The sequence below is a fragment of the Mytilus edulis genome, chromosome 2 (assembly GCF_963676685.1).
Source record: "Mytilus edulis chromosome 2, xbMytEdul2.2, whole genome shotgun sequence".
NCBI lineage: Eukaryota > Metazoa > Mollusca > Bivalvia > Mytilida > Mytilidae > Mytilus > Mytilus edulis.
This window is the reverse complement of record NC_092345.1, coordinates 84,841,285-84,861,693: the sequence shown is the minus strand read 5'-3', so window position 1 is coordinate 84,861,693 and position 20,409 is coordinate 84,841,285. Positions and strand designations below refer to the sequence as shown.

The 20,409-nt window shown below is 30.9% G+C and overlaps 1 protein-coding gene across 1 annotated transcript; it reads left to right on the top strand.

Moving 5' to 3' along the window:
• Positions 1-1,184: 1,184 nt before the first annotated feature.
• LOC139513197 (uncharacterized protein MAL13P1.304-like) lies at positions 1,185-19,091 on the top strand. The gene is made up of 11 exons (XM_071301479.1): positions 1,185-1,487; positions 2,875-3,020; positions 3,763-3,951; positions 4,739-4,786; positions 5,067-5,124; positions 7,124-7,179; positions 7,553-7,604; positions 10,055-10,313; positions 11,272-11,419; positions 12,242-12,393; positions 13,818-19,091. Exons 1-11 carry the CDS (start codon positions 1,457-1,459, stop codon positions 16,870-16,872), a joined length of 4,194 nt encoding a protein of 1,397 aa, XP_071157580.1. The 5' UTR covers positions 1,185-1,456; the 3' UTR covers positions 16,873-19,091.
• Positions 19,092-20,409: the final 1,318 nt, after the last annotated feature.

Genomic DNA, 20,409 nt, shown 5'->3' with positions numbered 1-20,409 from the left:
CTGTTACAAAATGATAGAAATTATTATAAATTAAGGAATGTATCCCTCATGCAAAGCTCTGATTCCTTTCACGGATTTGGCTATACTTTTTGGACGTTTTGGATTATAGCTCTTCATCTTTTATATAAGCTTTGGATTTCAAATATTTTGGCCACGAGCATCACTGAAGAGACATGTATTGTCGAAATGCGCATCTGGTGCAAGAAAATTGGTACCGGTAATTTTATTACTGCGATCTCATGACACGATCGTACTATGATCATCAAAATTTGCATTTTTTCACAGATCGTAGTGCGACCGTGGCCTAGTGCCCGGACTGCAGTATAAGTTTCAGTTATAATTTATATTATGAAGGAACCTCTATCTCATGACAACTGCGCGTTGCTATAGTTAACATTTGCCAAATAGTTGGTACCAACGTCATTCGTTTATACACGTGGACAGGAAATGCAGAAAAAAACCAATTCAAATTACATAATATTTCATGAACAGTATAAACAGTGAAATATTGTCATATACATATTTCCTCAGTGAAATATTGTCCAGAAGGAGATGACCAAATTTCATGGACAAGGACATGCAGTAGTAATATTTCTTAATAAAAGGGGGGCAATACCTTTTTATGTTAACCTGTTTTGGCCTTCTTCAAGGTGTGGTTATCAATTCAAATTGTTAACTGTTTTTATCCCACTTTGTTAACTTTTATCAGCATTTAATTTTGCAATTGTTGATAACTGTTTTTTCAAAAATCGAGGTATTGTTAACATGTTAATTGGGGTTCGTGTTACTTTTTTTTGTCTGTTTGTCTTTTTCATTTTTAGCCATGGAATTGTCTGTTTATTTTTGATTTATGAGTTTGATTGTCCCTTTGGTATCTTTCTTCCCTCTTTTTTTAAAAACGGACCACATATTGTGCCCATCATAAAATGTTATACCGCTGCGGACAATATATTTCATGGCTGAAATAATTTTATGTTACGCGTTAAAAGATCTGTACTGGGTAAGATTAGGTTCGACACGCGTTTGTATAGAAAGACATATATACAAATTTCCGGGTTCGAGTACTTGGTCATAAGTGTTCTTTGTTGTTTATGAACGATGTACTTTCTTTTCGGTTTTAGCCTTAATCAATAAAAAAGAAATTCCGAAAAGAAGGTCAAGGACTAATTATATTTAACCAATACGGTGACAGAAAATATTTACTACGGGACACTGTTTGGCGGCAACCTCAAAGATGAAAATAGACACAATAACATCAAATAATTGACTAAACCTTTCTACTCTCAAAATTTCACTTACAGTTACTGCATTTATCAAATATATAAATCAATCTAATCTAAAATCACTCTGAAAACAAAATTATGAACTGCTTGGAGCAAGTATTTTGGATTTTCAAAACAAATGATCTCCGAGTATGATGTCAGACGGCAAGGCGAGGGTATTTTAAAGTATAGATATGACGAAAAACCAGCGACATGACAAGAAAAGTAAGCCACTTGAAACTAGAGCTCTTGTGAATTTATTATACAATAAGTACATGACCATGCATACTACCTATTCCAACAAAAAAAATGTACCCCTGATTTGGCATAATTTTTGTAACACAAATTATGTAACATCTGCCACTGGGTAGAATTTTTTGAAAATTTCATATAAACTTACTCACATGATGTACTTTTGCAACTGGAACCTATTGAATTCTTCATTTGAATAAAGATATATATACATTTTTACTTCACATTTACTATACATGCGATACAATTATACATGTCACTGTCTGACTGTCATTTGCTATAATATGTGTACCAGAGATAAGCAAATTATTGGAAGAAGAGGTTAGGGTGGATCCTCATAAATGGATACTATAACCATTTACAGTGATATAAAAGTTTGTATTTCATCATAATACATGTGGCTGTTAGTGTTATTATGCAAACATAGATAAAGAACATAAACCTCGCATCAAATGCAGATGATATTTACCGAATTTTTGTCTCCCAATTATTAGTGAAATGTCACTGTGTGAGTTATAAAATTATCTATAATTGGTAGTACTGTCAATCACACATCTCTATTTTTAGGTCTTATATCGTTGATTGATTGCATTAGATAAACATCACTTATACTTTTAAGTTTAGTTAAAATGAGTTGTGGAAATGAATGCTGTGAAGATTTGAATGACTTGGACATGTACTGATCTACATTTCTATAACGAGGGATAATTTTATCCCTCTATAGAATGATTATCCCTGTATAAAGGTAAAAACACCATAAAGAGGGTTTCCCAACCTGTTTATTGATCATTCTAAGTCATGCTATGTATAAACAAAGTTTAGCACCAAAGGTTTTATTTTCTCAATGCATTAGTTTTGTGTGATGTGCTTCAAATTCACCATTGACCCCACCAAGCATCAAACATTAACCAGGGAAAAGACTGATTATCTGTGTCTTTCACATTTGACAGGTCTGCTTTTGTGGATTGTTAAAAATGTTGTTTTCAAGCAACTTGTCTGCAATTTTTTATTTCTTTCTTCAATGTAGCTAATTAATCATTGTGTTACATGAACATTGTTAGTAACCTTAGTATACCTATTTTTCATGTTTTATTCATCAAGACAGGACCAATTACTCAATTTGTATATGCCCATAACCCTCTTTTTTATGAACTTATACATGTATGATGAAGACTGCGTTGTACTGTCATTCTATATACATATTTATATCTTGTACTGGGTAAAATATTAATATTTAAAAAATGTTTAGACTCACCATTATGATTCTTCACACAAAAAATTCTATAAAACCAACAAATAAAAAAATCTTAGTCTGTTAATGAATATGAAACTGTTGATAACATTTTTTTTTTATTTATAGAATCAAGCCCAAAAGGTAAAAGAAAGCTTGATTTCATTGAAAAGAAAAGAACAAAGACACCTTTAACAGGGAAAACTATCTTTCTGGATATCAAAGAAACTAAAGTAAAGAAACGGTTAGAAGAAGATATCATCAAACTTGGAGCTGTGAGTAGAATAATGTAATCAGTAACTTTTATTTTATTTATTTTTGATAATTTTTTAATACCACAGAATTGGACATAAGTAGAAATCCATTTTTTAAACCAACAATCAAAAATGAAGTTGCAAGCAAAGTTGGTAATTATGCCTACCTGTCTGATTTCTGATAAGTTTCTGAAAAAAAAGACACAGGAGCCTGTAATTCAGTGATTGTTGATGTTGTCTACAGATTTCTCATTCATGTTTTGTACATAAATTCAGGGACAAAACTTAAAGGAAGCCCAGTCGCCAATGGCTTTTAGATTTTGAGCTTGGTCCCTAAACTTTCAGGTAAATTTCAGTTGAACAAATTATGAAATATCTGGTCTGGGCTCCCAGCTTAAAAATCACAAGTTTAGTCCCTGAAATTAGGCCGTTCATTTTCTCGATTGGATTGTTTATGTTTGTCATTTCTTGGCCTTCTATAGCTGACTATGCTTTATGGGCTTTGCTGATTGTTGAAGGCCGTAGAATTCCTATAGTTGTTAATTTCTGTGTCATTTGGTCTCTTGTTGAGAGTTGTCTCATTGGCAATCATACCACATCTTCTTTATCATATACACAATGGAACAAGTGATCAGTAAGCTGGAGTCTCTTATTGACAACATATAAGTATGCCATTGGATATTTAGTATTCAGTACAAAATGCTCACAACAACAGCTTAATTGATATTTCATAATTATGACCATTTGATTTTATTTTTTGCAGAAAGTAGAAACGTTTTTGAGTAAAGACATCAATTATTTAATAACTGCCAACCCACCAGCCAAACCAACAGGAAATGAAGATAAATATGGATCTCCTGAGAGTCCCTCCATTTCTACTCCAAGTCCATTCAACATGGGAGCATCCCCTTCACCAAGTAATCCAGAGAGTGTCAAAAATACAATCCAAACAGTTAGTTAATTTAACATACAGTTGAATATTAATTATGTAGATAGCCTAAATAGAAACCTGGAGTTGTGACTAACAGAATATTTCCTATCAAAAGGGTTTTGAATTTTGAAACATAAGGCCAGGGTTTTTTAATTTGTTGGGGAAAGGATTTTTCACATGATAAAGTCCACTAGGTTGGTCAGGGGGAAAATTAATAATGAATATTTGCCTATAACGAAAAAGACTCCTCCACTGGAAAGATTGAATTCATCAGTTATCATGCATTCCTTTTTCTCAATTTTCAAATGGATGAACTTTTCTTTTAATATCTATGAAATACAAAAATTCCAAATTGTTTGTGAATATCTATTACTCTTACTTGACGCTATTGCGTTTTGGACAGGTCCATTTCATCCAGGAGATGATACACCTTACAGAATTGCGACAAAAAAGAAAAAGCAATCTTATTGTAATGGGTTTTAAACATAGGTTTCACTCTGTAACATTATTTTGATCAAACAACATTTAAAGGTCAGTTATGATTGATTTTCTTTGCCAGCTAATCCAGATGCTATGTCTAGCTCAACTAAGTTAGATTTCATGTTTATGTAATATTTACTTTGTGTTAATGAATTTAGCTGCATTGCAACCCATTATCTTTTTAATGAAAATTAAAACCTCTTCAACAAACCAAGAGACTAATGTGGTGTTCTAATTTTCCTATTTTGAACACTGAAATTCAATATAATCTTAAGTTCTAAAGTGCTTGATATATATATGTGTAAAGTGTCTGGATTTTTATTTTCAGGTTTCAAGGGGGAAAGCCATATACAACAAAGCCAAGATTGCCACTAAGGTAAATAATTAGTCTTTTATGCTTTATAAATTTTTAAAAACTTTATACATTTGTACAGCTGATCTTTTTGAAATGCCAGTGCTCAGTTTGTTAAAGAGCTGCCATTTTTCTGTTACAATTTGAACAATCATTTAAAATTAAAAAAATGCAATAAGCATACAAATGTTTATACAAAAGTGCTGAATCAAAACATGGTAAATAAAATGAAAAAAAAACGCTATCTGTAAATTTTGTAAAAGATTATTGCATTTATGACCTTGATTCCTCACTTTTTTTGCAGAACAATATTGTCGTTGAAAATGCCCAGAAATGGGGTGTTAAGATAGTTGGATTGGAAGGTATGGATATTTTTTGTAACCAATTTATAAGTCAAAGTTGGTTTTGCATATAACATTAAAAATAGGCTTGCATAATTTTGGAAAGATTAGAACTTGTTCTAAATCTTTACTAAGACACTGGCCTCTCTTACACAGCCAATTTTGCATAGGTACTATTTTTGTACTTAAAATCTGTAGTACTGAAAATTTACTATTGATATTTAGTACTATTTCTTTACTTTGAAATTATTGTACTTTTTACGTACCTGTATTTTACAGTAATTGATTTGTACTTAAAATTTTGGTATAGAAATAAAACCAAAAGCGATCACAATATTCTATGTTTAAAAATCATAATTTTAAGAGATTTGAAATAGACATACTATCAAAATGCTGAAAATGTAACGTTGTAACCAAAAATATGTAGTACTTAAATTTTCAAGTACAAATCGAGTACTGTAAAATACAGGTACCTAAATATTACAATAATTTTAGAATAACAAAATAGTACTGAATATGAAAAGTAGATTTCCAGTACTACAGATTTTTGGTACAGACATAGTACCTATGCAAAATTGGCTGTGTACAACACGACAGCTAAGCTACTGTTACTAAATGTATTCATACTGAAATATAGTTCCCTATAGGTCTCATGTATGTGCACATAATACACATATGAACTGAAAAAAAGATATATTTTTGGAGCAGTTCATCCAAGAATGTATGTAACTAAGGTGTGTTGATGTGCAGGCTTTTTTTTATAACATTTTGATTAGGTAATTGGGTATTGATACAATACTATAATGATTGACAACTGTCATTTTTACCAAACAATCAGAAACAAGGTGGACCTTTAATTACAATGCCCCACCTCCTAAACTGTCAATCAAATTGACCACATTACTTATCAACCTCAGTCTTAAATAATTAAAACCTTCAATATACAACTGCAATATACAAGTATTTGACCTCATAATTGAATACACAAATGTATATATTAGATGTTTGATATATATATAAGGATAATAGATTTATTTATTTCCTATTATTTTTTATCTACAATACATAAAGTGATACTGTAAATCATGTCTTGAAAGATAATTGATCAATGGATTAACAAGATATCTTTAAAAAAAAAATGAAATATGAATATATAAAAGCTATTCATGTAAGGCCTGTAATTTTCTTGATAAATTTCCAATATTCATCTGTAATTAATCAACAATTTAGATAAGTTCACTTATTTTTTTATCATTAGGAATTGGCTTGAAACAGTTTTAAAATTTTAAAACTTTTAATTAAAACAAACCATTGTTTATTAATTTATTCCCAATCAATCATCATGTCTATTTCAGTCTTTGAATTTTTATTAGGAGTGAATATATATCAAGAAAGAATCAAAATTTTAATAGGATAAGTTTTTTTTAATTTGTTTACATTGAAAAAGTACATTTTCAATGCCCTGTTTTGAGAAATACTTTAAAAATTGATCAAAAGGCACTCTACAACTTTTTAATCTTCAATGTCATATAACCTATGTTTCAACTTACAAAATGCCCCCAAAAAACATATTTAGATTATTTTTGTTGACACTTTAAAGTTCTTAGCTGTTGGTCCAGATTTTATGTCTTACAATGATAGTTGGAAGCATTTACTAGAAGAATTTTGGTTTGCAATTGTTTGTTTTTTTGAAACATGTTCAGAACAGGCAACATTATTTGGATAAGATATAAACTGCAGTTTAAATAAAATTGTGCAAATTAAGAGACCCATATTATTTAATTCAATGAGCTCATTTTATTCTCATACTGAAAAATTTTCAGCAATAGTGCTTTATTAATGTTCATTTCCCCCCACCACACCTTAACATAAAATTTTTCAAACTACTCTTCTAATCTTTCCATTAGTGATTTCCATCACTTTGATTTTGGTCTGTTTATGAACGTGAGTGATTTGATATATGTTGTAACGGATGTATGTTATATAAACCTTAATGTTTATTGATGATTATATTTTGCAGTTGCCCAGAAATGGATACAGAAGGAAGTTCTGAAGTTACCTCTAGACACCAAGAAGGTTAGATACATTTATTACCACATTTGGCACTTAAGATATGATAAACTAAATATTAACATGTATCATACATATATAAGAGTTTACATTTTTAGGCTCTAACCATGATGTATTTTTATTGCAATATCATTATACATCAGGTTAAGATCCAAATACTCTATAGTTCCATTCAAATCTAAATCATTTCTAAAGAACAAATTACTTTAATAAGACTCATAAAACTTTATTTATATTTGATATACAGGTGTGTTGTTTCATAATAGTTACCTCTTAAACTAGTAAGTATCACACTATAATCGATCTTTTCACCAAACATAGATTATAACTGTATCAATGATTAGTTACAGAAAATTATGAGTCTATTCTAATATTTTAGGATTTGAAAGGGAAGAAAACCTGTTCCACATCCAAAGGAGATGAATTTAAAGGTAACCTTCCATCAACCAAAAGGGTTTCTTCTTTTTCATACTACCTTAAATATTTTGGGGACACATATTCATTGTACTGTTATAAAACTAAGTGTTACACATTTTTAGTGTGTCTTAAAATAACAAAAATACTGAACTCTGAGGAAAATTCAAAACAGAAAGTCCCTAATCAAATGGTAAAGTCAAATGACAAAACACATCAAACAAAGGGACAACAACGGTCATATTCCTGACATGGTACAGGCATTTTCAAATGTAGAAAATGGTGCATTAAACCTCGTCTTATAGCGCTAAACCATTCACTTGTATGACAGTCGCATCAAACTCCATTATAACGATGCATGAACAAAACAGACATAACAGGTTAAATTATCAAAACAGGGGTACAGCAATCATCATTGTGTCACAATCTCAATAAGAAAAAACTAACAAATATTTAACAAAGAAGCACAAAAAGCATCCATCAAAGAGTGAAGTGTTTGGTTTGTCGGAATGTAAACGTCAATACGAAATAATTTTGTCATCCAAAGTATAAGTAAATTAAATCATAATCTTGTGAAAAAAAATTATGTTACATATCATAGCTCATTAACATGCATCAGAATCAGATGTTCATTAGATATTGGGGGGGGGGGTATATTTTATACCCCTCTCTCTCCCCCCCTTCCCCAATATCTAAAGAACATCTGATTCTGATGCATGTTAATGAGAGCTATGATATGTTACATAATTTTTTTTCACAAGATTATGATTTAATTCCCTATTATTAATTTTCTTTTTTTAGATGGTGATGTTCCTTTGGCACCATCTTACAGTGTTTATATTTGACAACTTGTTCGCTATGCCAGTGTCTGTTGTGACGTTTTTGATTTTAACGAACGCAACCTATGTATTACTGGTAAATTATTAAACCAGGGATATCATTACCATAAATTAATTAAAACCTTAACTAAATTTTTCCATAGATATAAAGATTTGGTTTTGAAGTTTGGTTGTACCTGTAGAAAACTTATTTCAAAAGGGATAGCACGTCCTCATTTTTATGGAAATGTTGTTAACCGTGCCCTGAAATTTAGAAATGATCCATGTAAACTTGTCGCTCCTTTAAATAAACTTATTCTAAAAGGTTACCTATTCAACACTGTAATAAGATCATTGAATATTGTTTTTATTGGTATAAATATTGATTTTGTTATCAGTAAATTAAAAACTAACTAAATATTACTAGTATGTTATATGCATATACATATTCATGGATCTACAATCTGTCGATACCTGTAACTTGGCATTGCACAAGGTCATGTTTTTCTCTGGCTGTTTATGACTTCTTTACACTAAATCCATTGGATGTTGGATGTGAACAGATTGATAGTTTAGTCTTAGATACATGATTTTTTTATTAGTTGTTAGTGGCTTTGAACTAGCTGTCAGATAACTACGAGTACTCTCAGATCTGTTCATGTGTCTTTTTGTGTCGGGATGTATAAGTACCGGGCCACGTCCACTTGTATTTTTGTCCATCTGATGAGTTAAGCCTTTTTCAACTGATTTTTATAGTTCGTTCTTATAATGTACTGTTATACCACTGTCCCAGGTTAGGGGGAGGGTTGGGATCCCGCTAACATGTTTAACCCTACCACATTATTTATGTATGTGCCTGTCCCAAGTCAGGAGCCTGTAATTCAGTGGTTGTCGTTTGTTTATGTGTTGCATATTTGTTTTTCGTTCATTTTTTTTTTTTTTTTTTACATAAACAAGGCTGTTAGTTTTCTCGTTTAAATTGCTTTACATTGTCTTATCGGGGCCTTTGCGGTATGGGCTTTGCTCATTGTTGAAGGCCTTACGGTGACCTATAGTTGTTAATGTCTGTGTCATTTTGGTCTTTTGTGGATAGTTGTCTCATTGGCAATCATACCACATCTTCTTTTTTATATTAGGCACTATTTTTGTGTCTTGATACAATTGTACACCAATTTAGAAAGAATTAATCAGTAATATTTCAGAAATAAATGCGTTCTTTTTCAATTTCAGTCATAGTTCAATGAGCTAAAATATATCAAAATCTGTGTCATGGCTTATTTACTCTTCCTTGACCATAACTTATTTATTGTATAGACAGATGTCTGTTGTTGAAGACTGTATGTTGCCCTCTCTGTGTCTTATAGTTATTTTTGTTGTTCGATTGCTTTCTCATTGACATAAACTTCATATCATCTGTTGATAAAACTTAATATTATAGTCACAGTTTTAAAAAAAGATTTAATACTGACAAGTCACTTTATGAATACTGACAAACGCTAGAATGTTGAAAAATATAGTCTTGAAAGCTTGTAAACCCAGAGTGCAAACAGATAAACTTACTGTTCATAACAATTATACGCATTAAAGATTTGTAGGGTAATCAATTTAACATGATCACTTTCTTAACTTTTCTTTATTTTTGTTTTTAGTTAAAAAACTAAAGAGGCCCTTTTTAAAGTTTGAAGACACAAGTCATCAGTATAAAATTGTATACAAACATCTGGAAACATGGCCGCATGTAAATGTAGACACACCCAAAGGTAGCTGTCCATTTGATGGTACCAGAGTTGGGAAGGATGACGAGTCCGTGGGGGACAGGAGAGACAAGATTGGGCTACCCAACATAGAAGTACATTCTGAGGATGAATGCAGGGATAATACATGTGATAGCAACACACCCATAGATGGGTGAGTGGGTCTTTGGTTGAGCTAATGAATGAAATGAGATCAAATTCAAAATGTTTTGTTTAGCAGCTATTTGAATTCTTGTATTTCTTACAAATTGACTACTCTTTCACTCAACATCATGAAAAAGTTCATTTGTTTCCTTTGGTAGAATTAGCCAGAAAGGAAAAAAAGACGGAAAAAATTGAGATTACAAAAGTACAATGATTGAAAGTAAATAAATGGGGCCGGCTGTTTTGTTACATACAAACATCAAACTGCTAAAAGATAAGCCTGGAAAAAACAACCAGATTTATTCCAAATGAATTTGCTTCATATGCTTGCCTATGAAATAGTGTTTCAAACAAATGCTTACATTTTTCCCTACTAACTTTAAAAAAATTTAGCATATAGAGAGTATAGATAATTTAATGATCTGCATCACCATATCTTATTGTGCTTTAGTCGTGATTTTTACCCATTTTATAGCGTTTTCTACATAATCTATAAAGCTTCTATATATAGACAGATACTGTAAACGGCAATCACTATTCTTAATACAATCTCAACAAATAATATAGATTATTGCTCTTTTCAATTAGTGAACAGTATATTAAGTTAAAAAATCTTATGTGATTTGCCAATTTGATGAAATTTCCACGACAGCATTCAAAGACAGCAAAGCTAATATCAATGAAATCTTTCTGTCAAACTTATTGAAATTTTTCTCACTAAATTATTTATGACCTTTACATATTGCTATAATGTATGTATGGTTTATACCTTAAAAAAACTCCATGCTCTGAAAACACATTTAAAGCTGGTCTTAACCTAATTTTAAACGAAAATAAAGTTGCCTGTTTTCTACATAACATCTAGTATTTGTGTTCTGCATTTTAATTGTCCAAATTGCAAATACGAGATGTCCATCATTTTAGGTTTATATATTGAAGTAAAAGATTTATATGACATTAATTTGTAGGAAAATAAAAAAATCTGACAGTATTATTGGTCCAGTAAGGATTATGACAGCAGGAGATATTAGACGCAAAGCAGAGCGAAAGAGATTATTAGAGAAGAAACGTGGATATTGTGAATGTTGTCTCATCAGATATGAACACATAGATCAGGTTTGTTCAAATGAAAAAAATTATACCCCAGCTTTAAAAAAGTGGGGGTATACTGTTTTACCTTTGTCCCATGATTTTTTTTGTCACATTTTACTCGGGAACTACTGGACAAGGATTTCTGAAATTTGGTTTCAGGGTTTATATAAGTCAGTTGGTTTCATGGTTTATGACTTTATGTAAGTCAGTTGGTTTCAGGGTTTATATAAGTCAGTTATATTGTGTGATGCGTTTTCAGATTCATCACTCAACAACTTCCTGTTTACTGAACACTTGTATCATTTTACACATAATAGCCAAGTTGAAAATTTTTGTCACATTTTTCTCAGGAATATACAGGAATTTCTGAAATTTGGTTTCAGGGTTTATACAAGTCAGCTATACTGTGTGATGTGTGTCAGATTAATCACTCAACAACTTCCTGTTTACTGATATATTTCTGCAGGGGTATCATCAGTGAGCACAGTTTTACTTGTTAAACCTGCTTAAACTTGACTAGATTGAATAGGTTAAACAAAAGACTTTCTACGCGTCGTGAAGTAAACTCAATTTGTGACAGTAAAAATATACTTTTTATGTAGGCCAAGCTTTGAATACAATACAATCTCCTGAATGATCTGATGAACACATAGAAAATGCTTGTTATACATCATATAATATCATAAAGACCTTCAAAGTTTTAAAGGGCATTATATTGATTTACTGTACATAAACTCTTACACAGCAAAATGTGGAAAAACAGTTTTGATTTACAGACCGTTCTTTGCAGAAAATGTTTTTAAAAAGTGTTATGATATTAAGTTAGTATTGTTAATTATATTGCAGCATATCAAGAATGAGCAGCATAAGCAGTTTGTTAGGGATAAAAAGAATTACGAATCATTAGATATTCTTATAAAGAATGGTTCAAACTGTAACACAGCAAAGTTTTTACAGAGAACTCTTACTACACATCTGAGAAAAGGCAAGACCATAAGGTATATAACCAAGAGATAATATAATGTTTTGTAGGTGAAAAAAAAAACTTTGCATTACAGAAAGATCTATCTTGTTCCTTTATATGCATTGTATGATAGTGTAAAGGTCATGATGGATTGGTACTTATCCATAATAAAACTTGAGTTCTCATATTTGAATTATAACATACTAAAATGTCTATCCAAATTTATAAAAAAAAATAGGTAAATCACATTTTTCCCTGTGTAAGAATGATGTTTTTTGTGGGCAGAAGTAGTCTCTGAAAAGGGATCTTCCCAGAGTCTGCATTGTTCCACTTTTCAATGTTGACATCCTTTAAAACATGTTGGTTTTTTTTACTTGCAAGCCAATAATGCATCTGGGATGTTTTAGAGCTAATCTTGTAAAATTAGACCAAACTGACTGTTATAATAACTGATGAAATATTATTTCACAATTACACTTTTATAAATATTATAGGTTGATTTTTTTGTTAATTTGTAGCTAATGCTCCTATGATAACCCTGAACAAATCAACAAGATATAGTCATATCTTTAATTTTTGATAAATTTCCAGAAAACTTAGTCTTTGTATTATATCCTATATCTACCCTAGTAAGACTTTTTTTAATCCAGTTGCATGATTAAAAAAATCTCTGATATTATTAAGTTGCAAACCAATGCTACTTATCAAAATTTGAATGTCTATAAACAATTTACCTGTATAGTGAATTAGTCTAATTTAACCAGTCAACATCAGATGTCAGCTGCTCTATTAGAAACCATTGTTAAATATGCTTTGTGGTTGGCGTATTTAAATTTATATCTAATGCAAATATATTACGATTTTGTTAGGAAAATAATCTGGCCACAGATAGAGATCAAACCTCAATATATATTTTCTTTAAAGATGAAATATACAGCAAAGTATAAAGTAATATTCCTGGTAGGTTTAACTGCTAAATTTCAAACTTTTATGGGAAATGTTAAGTATGGAATGAAGAAGCATGGTTTAAAAGTTTTAATAGAAATTAGTACTTAGCCATGTTAGGTGCAGTATATTGTGTAGTTTTTAGGGGTACAAAATGTTAAACTTATTATTCTGCAGTTAGGACTGTTTCATTCATTTATACATGGTACACAAAGAAGGCCCTTTAAAAATGGAGTTACCATCTTTAGAGGCAATTTGTGAACTTCTCTTACATTTTCCCTCTATTTAACACATGCATTGTAAAGTTCCTTCTCTGGGTCCCATGTATTTTTTATGGAGCAACCATTATCAAATTGATATTTGAGAAGCATTTAAACAAATTTCAATGGAAGAATAGGGCTCATAAAGAGAATAGCGATTACCGGTAATAAAAAAAAAAATCTATTCACAAACAGCAAAATTTGAAATAGTTTTCTATTTTTGTTCATATTTCATGTACATTATTTTTTTTAGTGAAGATATAGATACATCCATTCCTGAGGCCAAACAATGGACCCCAAGAAAATCTGCTTCAGCAAAAATTGCAATGAAAAAACAAAGAAAAGAAAAAAAGGATGACATTACTGTAAAGCAGAAAAACCATATTTCTGAAACAGTTCAACAACCAGGAGAAATTATAAATGTCAAAGAAAAGAAAAGAAGTCTTAGAAAAACTGAGGAAAATGTTATTGTTAGTAGTAAAACTCAGCAGGAAGAAAGTTCTATGAATGAAAAGGAATGTCCAATTACATGTATAAATGGCAATGAATCAAATACAAGTACTCAGGATAGCAAATGTCAAATGTCAGAAGTGAAAAAAATGGAAAGAGTTACTAGTAGAATTGAATTTGAAAGGGATATGGTTATTGACAAACTAGATGACTTGACTGTCAATAGTGAGGTCCAGATAAGTTTATCAGCTTTAAATGTAAACTCATCTGGAATGAATACCAGTTTAAATGAGGACAGCTTGCTAAATATGTCATCTAAAGAAATAAAAGATAATCAGTTGGCAATGAGTAAAAATGATAGGAAATTTTATAATGATTCTGTTGATAAAATTAAGGATGCTGAAACTTGTATAAAAAATAGACAAACTAGTAAGGGAGATAAGTTACAAGACAATAAAATCACCAAAGATAAGATAAAACAAAGTTGTGCTAAGAATGACAAGTTACCACATAATCATAATGTTAATGAAACAAGAAATAAAAGAGATGAAGAAAGAAATAAAGTAATCAGCTGTGAAAGTGCTGAAGTGAAGAAAGATAATGAAGAAACATCCCAAACAAAGGTCAATATTGAGAACCATTATGTTCCTAAAGCAAAATCATTCTTTATGCAGCAAAATATGTCACCATGCCGGGTAGACTGGGGAGATTTTAAAAACATTGAAACACAAGATGCAAAGGTTGTGGTAAAAAGATGGTCACAAAAACTTGAAACGTCAAATCAACCATTGAAGAAGAATATCACACACAAAACAGACAAGTCTGATTTGACTGAAAAATCCAATGTGTCAAACAATGATAAGGAAATGGTTGAAAAGAAAACCAACCATAAAGTATCAAGTGATAAGAAATATTGCCAGGAAAAAACTATTTGTACTAATGAACTTTCAAAGCAGAGTCCTGCCAGAAAGGTTAAAGGTTATAACAAAACACCAATGTTGTCACCAATTCAAAATGATTTACAACAATCTAAAAACAACAACATGGATGTTTATGATTTCCAAGATACTCCACAGAAGTGTAAGGATGTATATGCTATGAGTAGTGAAATCAGTTTGATTGGCACAGAATCCCCAAAATTAAATAGAAAACATAAAACACCTACATCAGCAAATAGAATGAAACTTCAAAGTAGGAAATTTAATTCAGGTAGCCCAAGAAGTGGAACAAGTACAACTCCCGGATCAGCAAGAAAAAAAATGTGGCGCAAACCTAACTACACTCCAACATCTGCAAAGTTTAATTCTAAAAAACTTAATAGGTTGAAATTGCCAGTTGATTCTCTAAGTTCATCTAACACAGATTCTGATTTAAAATCAAACAAAAAATTGACAGAAACTTGTCAGGATTTAAAAACAAGCACCAAGATTAAAACCACTGAACATGTAAATAATTCACAGAACAAGAAAAAACACACAGTTTTAAAGGTACCTAAAGATGTGAGTGGTAATGTGAAAAACAATGTCTCGTGTGGTGGAATGTTACGAAAAAAACATAAGAACAAAAAATCACATGAAACGGAAACAAACATTCACAAAACCAAAGATATTTCATCAGAAAAGAAGAAATCCTGTTTGCCATCAGGCACTAAAGAAGTAAGCGATAGAGCCAGTCCTTTACATTCTAGTGTGAAACATACATGTTCTGATAATAAAAGATATCAAACAGAATGTGCTCCTAGTACTACAAATAAGATATCTGCTATAAAACGGTTGAGTCCATCAAAACCATTTAATCCTGATAATACAGTGGAGACTTTTGATCAAGCAATGAACACTAAAGAGAAAACCCCCCAAAAGTCTCAGAAAAGTTTGCTTCGTAATTCTGTAGTAAGTCCCAGTAGTAGAAAATCGCCAATGAAGATATTAGTTTGGAAGGCAGCAAATCTGGATATAAAAAAATCAAAGAAAGTCAAATTAAATACAAGTTGGTCATTACTTAGTGATAGAAGTGTTGGGAAACTACTTGCCAGTGATGATGGTAACAATGAAGAGTTTGACGGCTTCTCTAAGGAAGATATCACAGCAGAGAGTAATCTTGATAGTGATGCTTCGTTTGTGGAAACAACAGAAATAGACATGGATGAAAATTCCCATCAGGAATGGGTAATTAATGCTGAATTAGTCAATGAGGACAGTAATGATATACAGGATCTAGTTCCTGTATTTACCTCTCCTGGAAAACGTTCTGACTCCTCGTGGGGAGATGCTTGTGAGGAATATATACAGTCACAAGTCTCATTTAATAACTCAAACACAAAAAGTATGTTAGAAACTTTCTCTAGTCCAAAAAAGTTTTCTCCGAGAAAAAGAAAGAGACTTTGTAGCGAAGAGGACAATACTTTCTACAAAAGTGCTTTACACTGTTCTTTGTTAAGGTCACCAAATCCCAAAAGAAAGAGGAGGAAAGTAATTCAGGATGGAATTGAAAAAGTTGACAATGAAATAGAATTTAATCATTTAAGTCCACAAAAGCTTAGAGGATTTGTAAGTCCAGCCAAAAACTGTGATGAAGAAACAATGTTTTCCTCTAGTCCATTGAAAGGTGTTTGTAGTACATCCACTCCATTTAGATTGGTTTCTGGTATTGAGGAGAGCAAATTAAGCAGAAGTGCCCCTTTAAATTTCACATGTAAACAAAGAAAGTCTTGTGAGAAGTTGAAATTTCAGAAAGAAACAAATAAACTTAATCATCACAATAAAAACATGGGGAGTGAAAAATCCAAAGATAAAATTAAGGCATCGAAATTTACTGTGAAAGCTCAACATGGAAGAAGTAGGTCACGAAGTAGAAAATGATGATAGTATTTGTAAAGCTAATGAATCAATAGATATAGGGGAAAACCAGTTGAAAAAAATGATCTCACAACCAGGTACTAAGATAACTTATCAATATAGTGGAGTCCTCCATTGCACAATTGCATACACATATATATGCATTTGAATTCAAATTACCAGCATGACCAGTCCACAACAGCATTTTTCATCTCTCAGTGTAAAACAAATTTTTAATTGCGTTGGCTAGAGCAGCAATTTTGTTAGTAGTGATCAATTTTTTATTTTTTATTTGTTGGCCAACCAAATTTTGCAATTTTCAAAAGAAGAAAAAAATGAATTGTAATTTTTGATGTTTTTTACAAACCCTTCATAACATTTTATTCTTGTAATATGAATATGAAATAATACACATACAGTGTATACAATCTTTTTTTCCCACAAACAGATAAACCCAAACATTTTTAGAGTAAACATAATTGAAGCAAATTAAAAACCATGGTCTTAATAACATAAATATATTTGCTACATTATAAAAAAAACAATTATTTTTCCTTATTTACTTCTTTTCTTTGAAGTGAATAATTTTATCTTTCGTATAGTCTAAGCAGTTTAAAGGCATCTACTGTCGTGACTATTAATTTTTAAGGAGGTTAATTTTTTTAATCTATTTTTAGACTAGTAAAGTTTTTAAGATATAGAAATGTTTAATACTCTTGCATACCTCTGTCATGTATGTGTTTTTAGTCTTATCATGCTGTGATCATTGTATTTGACTACCATCTTTCTTTTGTAACTTTTTTAACACAATATATATGAAGAGTTAAAATATTCTATGCATCACTTTAGTTATTTATTTGTGTTGAAAGAAATATTTTGATACTGTAAATTCAGAATTTATTGTGTGATTTTTATTAATTTGAATAATATGACTGAGTGAGTATCACAAAATAAGAACTCACATTTTTATATCTGAAACATATATCTGTATGCAGATTTTCCTGACATTGCAATAATTAATCTCACATGTTTGTCCATTTTTCAAAAAATCCCAATAATAAATGCACACAATAATTTCTGAATTTACAGTAATTAGTTTAGATAACTCAAGAGTCGAGAGTCTGACATGATAAATTGCCAACACTGATGGACTTACACTATGTCAACTTGAAATCTTTCACCTACCTCATCTCAAGCTTTAAGGCTTTGTCTTAAAATACTGTTATAACTTTTTTAAATGAATGTAACATCTATGTGAATGAACAAACCACTGATTTGCTGTTTCTAAAAACACGTTAGTAAGAAAATTTATTTGAGAGAAAAAAATGTTTTTTGTGTCTAGCCTTTCACTGCAGTGTTAGATGCTCATCCAGCGACAATGCATGTGTAAGGTGTACACATCTTGTCTGGCAAGTTTTTTCTTACCTTTACCTGGTTGTCTTGACCATTGCTAATGTAAAATTTATGTAACACTTGTGCTGAGTAAATAAAAAATCTTGGTTTCTACATTAAATCAATCATGGTCAGTAAAGCAGGCAAGACATTTCATTGTGTGCACTCTTTACTTATTTAGTTATGTTTACATTTCAAAATACCTCAGGAACTTAAATATATCATGTATGAAGTATGGAGTATGTCGACTTTTATTTTTTTCTGAAACAGTTGATGGCCTTGACCTCATTTTAATGTTCCTGTGGTTGGGTATTAGATTTGGTTTTAATAATAGTTGATAAGTTGGAAATATCTTGTATGTAAATCAATGTGTGCTTCAGACAGGCTTCATATCACCTTGTCCAGTTCTGGGAGTTTTTTTGGCTTTCAAATAGATCAATTATTGTGCAAAAGAGACATTTAAACATATCATAATATGTCAACTCTTGTTTAATAATACAGAAATCAAGAAATGCTGGTGAATTAGGTTTTGACATAAAAAAAAGTCTTAAAGGACTTGACAGTCACATTTTGCAAACGGTACAATGTTCTAATCTATACCTATATCTTTTTCTTTTCTGTCTTATTATCTATGTTACACTTTGTATTTTTATTTGTGTTTTATATGCAATAATAATAATAGTTGTATAGTGTTACTGAATATCATTATATTTTGATATCTTATTTGAATTACATTAAATAAGACTAATACCCAGTGTTTCTGTAAATGTAATTCTGGATTTCTTTACTGTGAGTCATTTTATGTTATTTTCATTAGCTGAAGATTTCTAATTAAAATGATATATATAACATTTGGGTTTTCATATGTTAATTCTGCAAAATATTTATCAATTATGTATCTTTACCAAGTAGAGATGGTTGACATTTTCTTTATCACTAAGGTAAAGATGACTGCAAATATGTGAACCCTATAACTTAACCATTGAAAGTCCTTCCCTTCAACACATTTTTAGTTCGCCCAAAAGTTTTTAGGGAACTTTTCTCTTCACTTGTCGTTGTCGTTCTTTGTCATCTGTTAATTTTTACAAAATCTTCTCTGAAACAGCTGGTACGTGATATTAAAACAAGAGTCTACACACTAAATGTCCCCAATCTTTACTTTCTTTATGAATGTAAGTTGAAAGTCTATTATAGGAAGGTTTTTCTTACTGTATCACTTAAACTTGACCTCATTTTAATGGATCATTGATAATGTTAAGATAAGGATAACCATACCACACAGACATAGGGACCTCACACTCATTCAATACACCAACCAAAGTGATCCTGTTGCTTATAATACATGGAAACAGACCAAATATTTTTAAAAAACTTAACATTGAACCATGAAAATGAGGTCAAATCTTATAAACCCTGCAAGACTGAACCTAAAAATGAGATCAAGGACAATGGATATATGACAGAGAAAATTAAAAAAAACTTGATATTTGTGGACTAGACATGAAGCATCAAGGTCTGAAATACAAAGCTTTATACATAGTTTATATTGTAGCTGGAATGTAATTCCTTCTTCTATTATCCTGTGGTTTTCTTTGACACATGTACGACAAAAATGCATTTTATTTATCTGACATTCAAAGTCCAATAAACTCTGGAATGACATATCTGAAATTTTTCAGGGTTTATATTCCTCAATTCCAACAATTGTGTAAAGTTTACAGTAATTCAGTTCAAACAAAATCATGATATGGTACATTATGTGAAAAATTTACTTAAATCTTACATTTAAAGTCTCATTGCTCTATTAGGACAAACAGGAAAAGTATGCAGGAGTGTACATGCTAAATGTCTCTCCTGTTTACTTATCATTGAATACACGTTGAAAGTCTCTAATATGAAGGTTTTACACATAAACTTCACATTTTAAATCATTAAAATGAATTTTGAAAATAATGACAGACAAACATGTACACCTTACAAGCATTCCATACACCAAATAAAGTGGTCTCTTTGCTATAAGAACATGTCTTAGAAACAGATGAAACTGCAAATTCACAACATTGACCAATGAACCACGATATTTACATCAAGGTCATTTGAACACTGCCAGACGGATATCTACACCTTGCAATCATTTCATACACAACACATAGTTGACCTATTGCTTAT